Source organism: Remersonia thermophila, chromosome 7 (assembly GCF_042764415.1).
Source record: "Remersonia thermophila strain ATCC 22073 chromosome 7, whole genome shotgun sequence".
Classification (NCBI taxonomy): Eukaryota; Fungi; Ascomycota; class Sordariomycetes; order Sordariales; family Chaetomiaceae; genus Remersonia; species Remersonia thermophila.
Window position 1 is genome coordinate 1,690,545 of NC_092223.1, and position 14,415 is coordinate 1,704,959.

Genomic DNA, 14,415 nt, shown 5'->3' on the forward strand with positions numbered 1-14,415 from the left:
TAGGACACCCGTTCCGGGTCACTGATAGCTCAAGATACAGGGTATTGGTGGGGTGGAAACATCGAGACTGTCGCCTGCATGTAGGCGTAGTGCAGAATATAACCGGGACCAGCCAAACGCACAAGCGACACGGGTCGAGATGATGATAACTTATATGAAGGGATCAGCTCGTGGTCCGCCCACTATAAACCTCGTGTGTTTTCAGCGGTTCCTGGGAGGGGCCGCGCAGAAAGTCGTGCATCTTAGCGTGAACGCTATCGTATGTAGGTGAGGGGCCCAAGAAACGACCGTCTTTCTTCCACAACCGCGCATCTCGCAGGGGCATCCAAGGGCGGAACAAGAAGGCCCCAGAAGGACCCGGCCATATCAACAGACAACAACAACCGAGACGGGAATAGCGAAAAGAAAAGACACGAGCCTGATCTATTCGCATCATCAACGGGGCCAAGTCCAACGGATAAAGGTGGTGGGGGAGGGGGGTTGGCAGGATGGATCGGGATGGATCGACGGGAAATGGAAGCTTGTCGATGAGGGTGGCGGACCGCAAGCTCCTCGTCGCCCGTTTCCTTGGCTCAAGATAAAAATAGTGCAGGTTAATGAAGCTAACAAACTCTTCCAGAGTGACGGAACCACGGAAGATCTGGCCGGTTCTGCATGCCGGGTATTTCCCACTGGCCAGCCATGTGCGGGAACCGAATGCAAAATCCCAGCCGCACGAGTGGAATCCACGATATCCATGATTGAAACGTCATCCGGGAAGGGCCAAGCTGGGGAGGTAGACAGGCAGGAATTCCAGGTTCCTTGTCACACGCGAGACCTCCCGTCCCCTCGGGGTTGGTGATGATTTGCATGCTGTTCTGCGATGCATCCGCCAACAATGCCAAGAAGCCTGGCCCCCAATGTCTTTGACGGGGGTCTCGATGGCTGGATTCAAGCGGTCCGCATCGTGGTTTCTTACCATCGGAGTTTGGCGGCGTCGTTCTCGACGAAGCAGCTCAGTGAAGCAAGCGATTTGGTGATGGCCTCACAGCGATGGAGGGGGGGGGGGTGAACCCGGTCTACGGATAGGCCAGCCTATCCGCTGCGTATCAATACTGACTTGCCGCAACTTTCTCCACCACCCATTGTGTCATTGTGTGGGGCTCGGGGATTCTTCCCTAGTAGTACATCTCTTCCTCTCGCATCTCACATCACAGCCTTGTCACCATGCCGTCGAGACACACGGTGGTCCTCCAAGGACCACCCGCCGTGGTAGAAGCAACCCCCCTTACACGGGATGCCTTTGCTCCTTTCGGGGACGTTGTCGAGAATCCACACCCTCGCCTTCACCCTTTCTCGTTTGACCAAGCCCCGTCACCGCTCCTCTTTTCCGCCGTGTCTGCCAACCAGGGGTCGGCCATCAAATACCAACATGTGTCGCACCAGATCAATCTCTACGAGCAGGCCCCTAGCGGCCGTCCCGGGTCTGCAATCATGAGCATGTTTGTATGCGCTGCCCGAGCCCGTCTCCCGGACTCACATGAGGAGGAGCAGTCAGCTCCGGGGCCAGCTCCGACTGCGACTCCGGCCCTGGCCCCGGCCCCGGCTCCAACGACGGCCGCAGCCCTGCCACGAACCGGACCGTCGCCTCCGGACTCGCCGCCCGGATCATCGCCGCCGGGGAAATTACCCATTGCCTTCCCCGTCACCGTCCTCGAGCGCCACCCCTTCACAACCCAAACCTTCATCCCCCTCTCAAAGGGCCCAGCCGCTCCCCATTACCTGGTCATCGTCGCGCCCACCCTTCCCGCCACAACCGCCAACGCATCCGCCTTTGCCGTGCCCTCCCATCTTCCCCGCCTCGCCGACTATCCGAGGCCCCTGCCGGGGGCCGGCCTGCCCGACATTTCCCGCCTGCGCGCCTTTGTAGCCGGCCCAGGCCAGGCCGTCACCTACGGCGCGGGGACGTGGCACGCGCCCATGGTGGCGCTCGGGGAGAGGGGCACGGCGGTGGATTTTGTGGTGATGCAGTTCGCAAACGGGGTGGGGGACGAAGATTGCCAGGAGGTGTTCTTTGAGCTTGAGCGACAAGTGGATGCTGCTGCTGGCAGGGGTGAGGAGAATGTCGCGCCGCCGCCGGTGCTGGTGAGGTTGAGGCCTCTGCCCGTGGCGGTGACGGGGGAAGGGTTAAGGGAGACAACAGCGAAGCTGTGAAGTTTTCCTGTGCGTTTACGAGGGATGCATCTCGACGCCGTTGATCTATTTACGGATATTCCGGGGGCATACCGTCTTTGTGGCTTGTCTCAACGCCCACCGCTCAGTCACATAAGCAGGAGTTACATCATATAATCACCACGGCCAAGACATTTACGATCACCGGTCATAGAGCTAGAGAGTCGACGAGAGTGCTAATAGAACCAATCATTTCATATGTGGCCTGCTTGTCAGGTTGCTTTCGTGGGCTGGTCGATGACGACAAGCTTCAGGTGCCCATACGCACTAGTTACTCCAACATCTCTTGCATCTATATTATCCACACAAAGAATTCATCTGGATCGACAGCCCGGTACATTACCAAAAGGCCCATCCCGTCCGCTGAACTCCCCATTTCCACACTCCCGCTCCCATGGCTTGAATGCCACATCCCATCCAATTGCCGTTCTCCTTGGACACCTCCCAAGCGTCCACGATCCTCTGTACACCCCCCATAACACCACTCCCTCGCTCGCAACAAGGCTTAAGCCATCCACCATGGCAACCCACTCCCATCTGTATCAAACCATTCCTTCACCGGCCTGCATTCCTCCGCGTACTTGCGCAGCGTCTCCTCCTCCACTGTGCCCCTCATCATGAAATGGTAAACATTCACCTTGCGCTCCTGGCCCGTGCGGATGCACCTCCCCCGCGCCTGGCTTACCGTCCTGATCTGGTGCTCGGGGTCAGGATGCACGTACGGGTTCGCAAAGATGATGTGCGTCGCGTTCGTCAGGTTGCTGCCAGCGCTGGTCTCGCTGTCCATGTCGAGCAACAAAATCTGTCCGGCCTTGCCGATCTTGAACTCCTCGAGCCTCTTGGAGACCATGTTGTCCTTGGTCTCGGCGAGGTTGACGTAGCTGAGCTGGTGCTGGTCAAAGGCTTTGGCGAGGGCGCTGACAAGGTGGCGGTATTGTGCAAAAACAAGGACGTACTCGTCCGCGGGGATGTTGTTCTTGATGAAGCAGGCGATGCTCTCTGCCTTTGGGGGCGGCTCGGCAACAGACGTGGGGATCTGCGAGCACCGGAGAACGGGTCGCTTGCGGATGAAGGCCGGACAGTGCTCAACGGGACAATAGAAGCCCGCGGCGGCCTTGCATTCGCGGCACAAGAGATGGCCGCAGGCGACGATGAGGAACGACGAGGAAGCTTGGCCGAGGGGTCCAAGGCAGCTGCAGCACCGCTTCTTCTGCAGGAAGACGTCCTTGTTCTCGGAGCGAGCCAGCGCGGCGTATTCGGGAGCGAACTTTGCCTCCATCATGGTGGCCCTCAAGTCCTCGATCGTCTTGGCGAGGTGCACCATGGTCCGCTTGAGCTCTTCGTTCGTGGCGTCGATCTGCTTGGCCGCCGGCGCACCCCAGGCCATCGTGAGCTGAAACTCGCGGTATCTGTCGGGCGGGGCCCGGCCGTCGCGGTAATTCTCACAGACGCAGCGGCCATACTCGTGGGCGCACAGGATATCTTTGAGTTGCTGGACATTGGCAGCCGACGGGAACTTCAGGTTGAGCTCGGTAAGTCGTTCAATCAGAGCGGCCTTCACTGGCATGTTGCCCTCGACCTGGAACTGGAAGTTCTTCTTGATCTCATCCCATTCCTTTGCTGTCTTCGGCTGCTGCTCCATGCTTCGCTGTACCCATTCTCTCAGGTCCTTGCTGCTCAGACCATCTAGGATGCGTTTATCCTGTTCGATCGTCTCCTCGATTGCCGATGGAATCTCGCGACCCGTGATTGAGCTCATCGGGCCTGCGTTGCCGTGCCCGAGGAACTCGGGATTCGGAAGGCCGTCGGTCAACGGGGACGCATAGGGGTTGATCTTGTACCGGAGCCAACACATGTCCTCGGCCAGCAACCGAATCTGCTGGTCGGTGAGATGGTCGGGATTCGAGTCTTCGATGCTGAAAAAGTCGAACCAAGTGAAGAGAGCCTTGTTTTCGTTGTAAGAGTCGGGCCAGTTTGCCCTGAAGCGCTCGCCCCACGTTTCCTTGAGCGACTCGATGGTCATGTCGGGGGTCTGCGCTCCACGAACGCCGGCGATGACGGCAGCTTCGTGATCAAACATTTCCTTGCCGCCAAAGTCCTCAAAGCTGCCATTGTCGGACACGGCTTCCGTCAGGCTGTCGCACAGTGCCTTCACTCGCGTCAGCGAATTGGCAACGGGCTCTGTTGCTCTGTACTCGCGATTGCCAGCCATCAGGGCCAGAATCCAGCGCCTGAGCCACATGGTCTTGTCCCAGAGAAGCTTCATCTGGTCGCTGAGGACGTCGACACGGTGGGTGATGTTCTCATTCATCGCATCGATCGACGCCTCGACCTGGCCGAGGCCGCTCCCTAGAAGGCCAAGGAGCATCTTCGCAGTCTCGGGCCCGTCGCGGTTCATGAGATCGGCACCTTTCAGATCGACTATAGTGCGGGCGTGCGAAGGCAGGATGGCGAAGTCGTAACCGGCGTCGAGCAGCTCTTGGTTGACCATGTGGTAATGAGCAGCGGTCAGGGTCGTCATGTTGAGGGGGGCGACGTGCTCTTCCACGGGGATATTAATTTCGGCGTCCAAGGCATTCCCGCGGAAAAAGGCGGCGACAAACTTGTGCGCATGCTCATGCCTTTCGATGGCCAGCGAAGCCGACTTGACGCGAGAGGAGAAGACGTGGAACTCCTCGCTCTTGGACATGGGATCCAGGACTGGCCCGGCCGTGACGGGTGGCAGGCCGGGCATCATGCGGGGCTCGGGCCGGGCAAGGTGGATGCCGAACGCGGCCGCAACGCGGCAGACATGCTCGAGGGTGAAGAGCTCGGGCGTGCCAGAAAGAAGCCACTTGGCGTTGGCCACGGCGTTCGAAACGAAGAGGTGGATTAGGTCGCCACCATCGTAGGTATACTCGTCCCAGATGATCCGAGCAAAGCTGCAATTGTGCAGACACGTGGGTGTCCATTGCAACTTGGCCTTGCTCGTCTTGTCTGCGTCCTTGTCCTTGAAGGTGCCCTTGTTCGTCGCGGTGACCTTGGCCTTTCCTTTACCCTTGCTCCTCGGGGCTGTTGTTTGTTCCGCGGCGTCCTCGTTGTCCGTGGCACTCTCTGTTTCGGCGTTGCGGCTGCTACCAGCGACGGCATTCTTGATCTTCAGGCCTTTCTTGTACAACTGCCGGTCGATCTCCTGCACTTGCTTGGCGAGCAGCGCGTCAATGTCGGCCTGTTGCTTCTGGATCAGGCCCGGCAACCCACGCTCGTTCAGGGCGGCCACAAGGTCCTTCTCAGGAATGCCAGCGGCGATCCCGGCGAGGTAGAACGCCGTGAGGATCCTGTGGTGGCGGAGGGCGTCGCGGTACCAGGCCTCGCGAGCACGACCGGGGAGAGTCGCCGGCGTGGACTCGGTCACTTGTCTGGTGACACCGTGCAGGCGGTCCAGGAATGGGCGGGTGAAGATGCCGCCGCTGACGATAATGATCTCGGCCTTCTCCAGCTCCTCCATTGAGGTGCCGTAGAAGGCGTTCAGGGTTGTGATGATGAGGACCTTCGGCCTCGTCAGGCCCAGGAACTTCTCCGCTTCAGCCGCCCACTGCTGCGAGATGTGCTTAGGCACGATGATCAGCGTGGCCGACAGGTGAATGAAAAAGGCGCTGGCCTTCTCCGGACCCGCTGCGAAGTCGGCAACCCCCATGTTGCCGAGGTGCTCAAACGGCCTCGGCAGCTCCTGCAACCACGCGCCATCGACCTTGACCTGCCTCTCGGTGATGGACTCCTTGGTGTCCCACGCTCTCATGTAGTCGATGAGAGCAAGGCTGACGACGGTCTTGCCGTAGCCGATCTCGTGAGCCACCACACCTCCGCGGGCGCTGTATGGGAACCGGTTCTCCCATTCAGCCTTTCCCATCACCCGAATGCCGAGGGGCGCAACCACCTCTTCCTCAATTTCGCACTCAGCGAAACGGAGCGAGGCCCGTTCCCGCAACAACATCCAGTCAACGGCCAGCTTCTGGCTTGGCCTCAGGGTCAAGGTCGCCTAACCCTTGGCCTTTGAAACCCCCTTGACCGACGCCCCGAACCGCCGAGGACCTTCCGCCGGCGGCGCAAACCCACCGGCACCAACAGCCAACCCCACCATATTGCCCACGCCGCAGGGCAGCACCGAGGAGCGGAAGGGCGCCAGGACTAGCGGCGGATCCGCGTGGTCGAGGCTCACGGTGAACGACACCCGACCCTCGCTCACCAAGGCGAGCCCGCCACGCGCCGCCGAGGGGTGAGCCTGCCTGAGATAGGCAAGCGCCCTGGAGGCCAGGGTCTTTGGCTGTGCCGAGATCCTGACGTCCAGAAAGCCAGGCTCACCCGGCCCTAGACGAACGGCGACGGCGACCGCGTTCGGCAGCTTCTGGTACTGCTGCTCGAAGCGCGCCGCCGCGTCAGGGTCCTCGATGATGACCCTGACCACCCCGGCCTTGTCCTTGGCTGCCTTCTTCTGGTCCCTCTTCTCCTGGACCGCGATCACCGGGGGGGTGACCGAGCAGTCCAGGCACGGCGCAACAGGAACCCACTGCCCGCACAGGTGGGGGACCAGGCCCACCTGCTCGGGGGCCCGCGACCGGCGAAGCTCCGCCCCAAGATGCGCAAACATGCGCAAGAAGCCGTCACGCCGCATGGGAGGAAGAACGACAAACTCGTCGTTGGTCTGGGTGGCGTCGATCTTCGCCAGCAGACGAGCCGGCACCTCAGGGAAGCGGGGGAGGGACGCCGAGACAGTGGCAAGCACCGGCATGTTGGCGACCGGGCTGCCGTTTGAGTGGCACGGCGCCGAGCTCATGACGACCGAGGGGCCCCAATAGACGTCGGCTGTGGGGGCTGCCAGATCCGAACCCTCCGGCTTGGCCTCCGAGGGCCGGACTACCGAGGACCAGTACCCCGTCCAGAAGACGACCAGCGGGCCACCCAACCGGACAGAGTCGAGATCCCAGCGAAGGGCCGTGGTGGCGTGCAGCAGCACCTCGCGATGTTCGTGCTGCTCCATCCGCCTGGCCTCGTTGGTCCAGACGAAGTGGTCCGTGTCCGGATCGGTCAGGGCACCCGAGTTCCACATGATAAAAGTTCTGTCGGTGCAGGTCGCCTGCTTGATGTGCAGGGTATTTCCGGGGCTGCCGCAGTCGGGATGGTGACGGTAGGTGCCCGTGATGCGCTCCTCGACTAGGTTCTTCTGGATGAGCAGCGCCTCGTTCACGACCTGACCCGATGTGAACGACAAATCACGCGCGGCCAGCGTACCGGAATCGTCCTTTGCCAAGCCAAGGGTCAAGTTGATGCGGCCAGGCACCCAAACAGCCCAGTCGGCCTTTGAAAGGGACTTGGGGTCCAGTTTGCCTCGGGCCATCGGCTGGTTGAAGTCGAGCATGGCTGACAACTGCACGCGATTGGGGTGCCACGGCGCAATGTAGACATACCAGAAGCAGTCGGAGTCAGGCGATAGGACCAGCCGAGCGATGCCATGGGCGCTTTTGTAGGAGACGGTCACGGTCTTTGTGACCCTGATATCCTCGAAGTAGTATATAAGCCCATGGGAGAGGACGTCATGAGCCGCTGAGGCGTACTCTGAGAAGTTGCTTTTGAGGAAACTGAGGGCTGTGAAGATGATGTCGGATGGGATATCGAGCTTCATGGTCATGGGCACCAAGTCCCTAAGACGAACCTTGCCCCGATCCACCGTGATGGAGGGAACCTTGATGGGCAGGGCGCTGAAGTCGTGTTTCGGGTTCCCACGACAGCTCGAGCAGGCTGTTGCGCCGCATTGCTTGCAGGAAAAGAACTTCTGGGCCGGCCGGGGACAATTGCACAGACGGACCATGTCCTTGACAACGTCCATTACGGGAGCGAGATCGTCCGGGGGCGTTCCGCTGTCCCTACCAGGCACCAGCGATTCTCCTGGGGCGGGTGTTATGCGAGGGAAAGGCTTCAGGTTGGCCGAAGCGATGCGGTGCATCAGGTTCGGATCGGTTCCAGTCTCGCGCGCAGCCAGAAGGAGAGCGAGGGTAGCGGCGCCGACCACAGGGAGGCTCATGGCGTTGCCAGCTAGATCGCGAAGTTGGCTCTGAGTCTCGGTTGACAGGACGAGTTCGTCAACCGGAAGACCCTGCAGGGCGAGAGCTTCGGTTCCAGTGACAGGGCGCATCAGGTCGGTGATGACAGGAAGGCCAGAGGGCGTGATACATCCAACGATGCCGAGCTGGGTCTTGAGGCGTGAAACGGGATTGCCCGATGTGACCAGCTGGTTGCGGTCAACGTTCTGGCTCGCATCGATCATGTATGTCTTGTAGCCCAAGTCGAAGCCGGCTTTGAGTGCCACGGCAAAGTTGATGTCCATCAGGTCAATGACCCTGGCAACTTGAGACTCCCAGAAAGCCATCCAAGAGTGGGACTGATACGCTGCGTTGACGATCTTGCCGTTGCGCATGGCCTTCATGCTGAAGGGATTGTCGTCTCGGCGCAGCTTGTTCTTGTGACGGGCGTCGGCATGGCGGAGCGATGAGAGGGCCCATTCGATGTTGTGCTGATTCTTTTGTACCATGTCGGACCTGGCTTGGATCGTGCCTGGGTCGTCAGAAGGGCGAAGGAACGACGTGATGGGTGCTGACGGCGCGCGCTTGCACTGGTTGAGAAAGACTTCCCACTGCTCGACGATGCGAATGGCCTGCTCAACGCCAGCATGGATAGAGTCGACAGCAACGAGGTAGCCCCGCTGGCGAGTCTGAGGCAAATAGTAGTCTTTGCTGTCCAGCTTGACAACACGTGCGGCGTAGCCAATCTTGGGGAAGATCTGATCCGTGTACATGTCCCACGGAGCCGAGTAGACGTTCTCCAGGATGACGAACTTGGGCCGGATGATGGTAATCAACTTGATCGCGGCGAAGAAGGTCATTGCCGACTCGCTGTTTGTGATGCTGAGCAGCTGGTCGAGGCCCAGATCCAGATCGTTGACAAAGGTCTCGTCAACCTTGATGGGAACTGCACCGGCATCTCCATCCCCCTTGCCACGAGCGCGGCGCTTCGGCTGATCCTTCAAGTGACGGTCAAGAGCGGGGACCCTGCCAGATGGCTTGTGGTGGTTCATGTTGGAGTAGTCGACACAAGAGCAGCCGGCAAAGAGAATGTCCAGGTCCTTCGTGGGAAGCTTGGTCTTGGAGCCCCCGGCGGTTGTACTTTGCTTGATCAGCCTGCGTTCCATCCTATTTCCCTTTCGGACATTGCCCTTTTGGAAACATAAAAAAGAAGAAAAGGAAAAAAAAAAAGACAGACAAATGTGACCAAACACTACGAGAGAACAGGTTGAAGTGGAGAGAAAGAAGAACTTACGCTTTGCCATCTCTGCCAGCCTGTGCCAATTCGATGACATCACGAAAGATAACGATGTCATCTAGGTTGCGACGAATAAAGCCCTGCTTGGCTGGCTCGATCTCGGCACTGAAATGGTGCTCAAACTCGAAGCAGGCCCCATAGCCCAGGTCATACAGGGCCTCTTGGATCATCTTGAGAGCGTAGATGGGGGCGTCCGTCCCAGAGCAGATAGTGCCCACAGAGAGTTTGAAGGCGAATTCGCTCAACTTGGTAGGGTTGATTCGTCGGATCATGTCCTCGATCATCTCATGGGGGTCTGAGAGAGGAGGCAAGGTGTAGTCGATAGGGCCCTCGGATGTCTTGTCCTTTGGCGGAGTGTTGCCGTCAGTAGCAAGGGAATCGACGTCAGCAGGGCAGTTTTCATCCCAGCTGCTCGACCCGGCACCAGAAGAAGAAGAAGCTTGGTAGTCATTGTCGGACAGAGGACCTGGCCTTCTTGCAGTTGATGTCTTCCGAGCCTTGGAGGGATGAGCAAGACGAGGATCGCCGCCATCATCGCCATCAGAGGCATCGCTGAGCTGACTGACGGGTCGCTTGAGAGACTTGGTAGCGCGAGAAGGCTGGTTGCGGGTCCGGCGGGGCGACATGGCGCGACCCTTTCCCTTGCCAGCGGCAGCCGATGATGCCGAGCTGGTTCGAGACGACATCCCCTTTCTCTGTACCCGCGGCATCGTTAGCCGGGCCTCCTGGCCATTGACCAGGCGACAAGGAGTGTGAGGCGTGTCTTTACCTTATAGCCCGACCAAAGCGCGGGGCTCAACGCGCCGAAAACACTCGAACAATGACCGAAAGGGTTGGATCGGGTGGTGGATTTGGTAGAAGACAACAAAAGAACTTTGATGAGGGGAGAAAGACCGTCGACCTCGATGAGAGGCTACAGCGAGGCAAACAGCCGGTTGGTGATCAGGGCAGATGTCGGCGAGCTTCGGGAGAGTCAAGATTTCGTTGTTGGCGAGAATTTCAAGCTTGCAAAGATCGTGGGCAGCACAGGGCGAGTTCAATGAGCGCCCTGGAAACCGAGCGACGCCATTTGCCGCTAGGCCGGCGCTCTTCGGAGAACCAGAGAGTCTCACGCAGCCGGCGTGCTCAAAATCGAGGGGCGGGGCCGGAAGCTCCGCTTAGGGCCGGTGGCTCCGCTTAGGGCCGGTGGCTCCGCTTAGGCCCGGTGGCTTCGGACAAGTTGGTTACGAAGGTGTCGTGGCTGGGGGCTCAAGCACGCCGTCCCCTGAATGCCTCAGCGACAACGGGATGGTCCGAAAGAAAGAATTTCCAGCCGTTATGACCTGGGTTGGTGTCGTAAAGCTCGCCATTTGAAGAACCCTCTGATGGAGGTTAAGGGGCGAGCTGAGCATCATGCCCGCATGGTTGGCTCACGCAGTCTCCGAGCCCGCACAGGTCACGGTGTTCAGCCAACCGAATGTCAGCTGCGGCGTTTGTCAGTCAACCCGCACAGCAAAGGCACAAGACAAGAGACTCCTTGACTCACAATACTGCCTCCAACACGGTTGATGTACCTAACCCAGGCGGCAGGACAAAAGATCTTGAACCGGACGTTAGGGGTTATCCAAGCTGTCGGCTCAAAGGACCTTTCATGACAGGGCTGGGGGGCCATACGAAACATGCTTTCTTGCCGCTCTCTCTTGATTAGCTTGGCCCGTGTCTGTCATCGCCTGGACCCGGGGAAAGTTGCAAGACACTGGAATATCTTGGAGCCCTGCTGCCTCTGCGGATAGAACACGTCGACCTCTGAGCTCTGTCCCCGTCCCCAGAGCCGACACCTATCATCTTCAAAATCGGGATGAGGTAGCAAGGCCGATACTATGGCGTTCTGCCGCTGCCGCCGACGCAAGACGGTGGGGGTTGAGCTCGGATGTCCTCATCTTGAAGGGGGAGACACTCCCAGATGATGGCCAGATAACAAGGAAGAGCCTCATCTCGGCCAATGGTTAGTCCTCTCAGCCTGAGCCGGGCCACGCTGTAGTTCCGCGGGCGGAAGTCCCGTTGCGAGGTTGTCCGTTGACCATGACGGCAGGTGATGGCGCTGGCAAACAGAGGCGTGGCCAAGCAGCTCTGGCTGTCTATGGTGGGTAGTCACACAATGGTTGGGTTGTTGGATATGATAAGCCCGATGGAATTGTTTTGTGACAACGAGAAATCAGCGCCCAAAATACGAATATGGCTTCCTAGAACGGTATGCTCATAGGAAGGTGAGTGCTTGCCTACCGAGGGAACGGGGGACGTTGGTTGTGGCTTGACGTGGCGGTGCAATAGTGGACCCCGTGGCCAGACTGCATTCCAGAGCCCGAGCAGAGAGACCCCGACACGTAGCTGCGTGTCCAGAGCTGAGGGAGCCAGCGTTACGCTCAAGGGCACAAGGACAGCGCCTTTCTTTCTTTTTTTGTTTCAATTGCATCGGAATTCTTGCTTTTGCTTTGGGTTGTCAGCGAAAAGCGCCGGAAAAAAAGAAGAGGCGTTCAAAGGAGCGGAGATAGGCTCGCCCCTTTGCGCTTTGCCAGGACAGCGAGACACTCACCTCCATTGGGCGGAAAAGAAAACAAAATGGCTGAGGCGGCCTCTAGCTCGCCAGCTGCAGGTCCAGCAACTGTTTACGAAGATCTCTCTGGCGTTCGGGTTAAGCAGGGAGATAACCCCTATGACGCTCTCATCAAGGCCTCCGATGGCGTACCGGTAGGTTCCAGCCGCTACCTCCTTTATTTCTTGGAAAGCGGTGATGAGTCCTGAGCGGTTTCTGAGAAGGAAGAAAAGGATGGAAAAAGAAACAACAGTCAGAAAAGGAATCCGTCTTTGTTTTTGTGGCCGACGCGGGCCCGGACGCGGGTCTGTAGACCCGGACCCGCCTCCGGGCCCACGGACCAAATTACGGGGGAGGCCCGGAGGTCAGGGCATAGGGGATGCTAGCTGGAGTGTCGAGTGGCCTCCGCGTACCGCCTTGACCCCCACCTCGACTGGCAATGACCAGGCTCTTTTGTGCGTATCCAGAGCACCCGTCGACAAATATCAGAGGAAGTCGTCTTACAAGCGGATACGAGATGCAATAAGTCCTCTCTTCTACGGAGGTGTCCGTATATCGGTGCTTTATGTCTCTTCTTTGGCGCAGTAAACCTCTAGGAGGGAGGAGATACGGTTGCTGGCGAGCAGGATTCGCTGGAGCTAACCTCCCGTCTGGTGCATTAGGACAAGATCCGTACTCTTTACGATGTGCACCGCAAGACAAGAAACTCCCAGCAAAGGGAGCGATTCCTAGCGGCCGAGTTTCGGGGGCTAGATATCGATCCGGTGCTCCTCAAGCTTGAGAACCCCGATGTCGAGCCGGGGTTCCAGGATACACGGCATTGCTTTGTTTTTTGGGCCAGGCCGCCGGAGCATATCCTCCGTTTGGCTTCCCACCTGCAGATGCTTTTGAAACAGGCGGCTCCGAGTAAGTATAGGAAGCTCATATTTCAGGGGCGACATGGCAAATAGCAACGGAGGCAGACAGCTAACGAGAAGGGTTTCAGATCTTTGGCTGATGCCTCTTCACCGAATGCACATGACAACTCTTGAGATTGCTCACTCTCGCACCGCCGAGGAGATCGCCGATTTGGTGGCATCGGCGCGGCCAGTGATTCCTGCGTTGACATCGCTGACCTTCAGTCGGCGGGCGCGGCTGGTCAAGCCCATGATTTCATTCGACCTCTCCGCGGTGGCCGTGTCATTCCTCCCGGCGGCCGGAGAAGAGCCGTTGACCTCGGCGGACCGCACGGCAAAGGACGATGAGTATACATACCATCACCTGCGGCGCGACGCCCTCAACATGGCATCGGGACACGTGGAGGTGGCCTCGAGATATGTAGTGCCCAGCGCGCACATCACCCTGGGCCGCTATCTCACGCAGGAGGACCACGAGACGCCAGAGCAGAGAAGGAAGTGGATCCAAGCCATTGATGACATAAACAAGTGGCTTGAGACTGAGGTTTGGGGCGTCAAGGATGGAGAGTTCGTGGGAGAGTGGATTGTTGGGCAAGAAAGGGGGCTTGATTCCCGGTGCGGAACGCTCTGGTATGGAGGGGGACGGACCATCATGACGGGAGAAGGGTTCTGAGATGACGTTGGGATGCCGAGGTACCTACCTGAGACAGTCTCGGGCCTAGAAGCCTCCGAGGGCGGAGGGTCTCTCCTGCAAAGCTTGTTCTTGCAGAATTCCGGAACTTGCTTTAGCCCGCGTCTACCCCAGCTAAGGTACATTGCAACGGGGGGGTTACGTCAGGATTGAGGAGGAGGAGGAGGAGGAGGACGGTTACATACTGTACATAGTACAGCCATGTTGGTGGATCATCAAGTGAGGTTCAAGAGAGAGCAAGAGAGGAAGAGAGCGCAAACCAACCGGCAACCCATGTCATGTCATTGATGTGTCATCAATGTCCCTCCAAAAGCGGAGGCCTAGCGACGGGGGATGTGGGCCCCTGACCCCTCGTCGTTGCCCCGGTAGGGTCCACCGTTGACACCAGTGATTGGCAGGCCCGTTCCGGGTTGGTATCGGCCTGGGAAGGGTTTAGCACGGCAGCAACGGCCATCTCGCTAACCCGCCAGCGTTGCTCCATCTGCTAAATTACCCCGAACACCTTATTACCACCCGGCGACCATCGCGACTTGGCTACTTAGCTAACTGCCAGCTAGACCAGAGGGAGGCCGGGCAAGATTGTCAACCCTCAAGGCTCTTCCTTGCCAGTACCCGTCTTCGTTCTCCGGCGGAATCACGACGCCTCGCCGGCCACGTCTCTCTCTCTCTCTCCCCTTTCCCAGTCTACGCTA

At 58.8% G+C, this 14,415-nt stretch overlaps 3 protein-coding genes across 3 annotated transcripts; 2 read left to right on the forward strand and 1 right to left on the reverse strand.

Moving 5' to 3' along the window:
* Positions 1-1,206: 1,206 nt before the first annotated feature.
* Positions 1,207-2,193, forward strand: VTJ83DRAFT_7422 (uncharacterized protein; the record flags this gene model as incomplete). The annotated part of the gene is made up of 1 exon (XM_071014243.1): positions 1,207-2,193. The coding sequence occupies one exon, from the start codon at positions 1,207-1,209 to the stop codon at positions 2,191-2,193; it is 987 nt and encodes a 328-aa protein (XP_070863639.1).
* A 523-nt stretch (positions 2,194-2,716) lies between these two features.
* Positions 2,717-11,215, reverse strand: VTJ83DRAFT_7423 (uncharacterized protein; the record flags this gene model as incomplete). The annotated part of the gene is made up of 6 exons (XM_071014244.1): positions 2,717-6,229; positions 6,317-9,407; positions 9,562-10,259; positions 10,334-10,376; positions 10,978-11,027; positions 11,090-11,215. The coding sequence occupies 6 exons, from the start codon at positions 11,213-11,215 to the stop codon at positions 2,717-2,719; spliced, it is 7,521 nt and encodes a 2,506-aa protein (XP_070863640.1).
* A 1,041-nt stretch (positions 11,216-12,256) lies between these two features.
* On the forward strand, positions 12,257-13,705 carry VTJ83DRAFT_7424 (uncharacterized protein; the record flags this gene model as incomplete). Its single annotated transcript, XM_071014245.1, has 3 exons — positions 12,257-12,289; positions 12,799-13,042; positions 13,122-13,705. 3 exons carry the CDS (start codon positions 12,257-12,259, stop codon positions 13,703-13,705), a joined length of 861 nt encoding a protein of 286 aa, XP_070863641.1.
* Between the last annotated feature and the right edge of the window lie 710 nt (positions 13,706-14,415).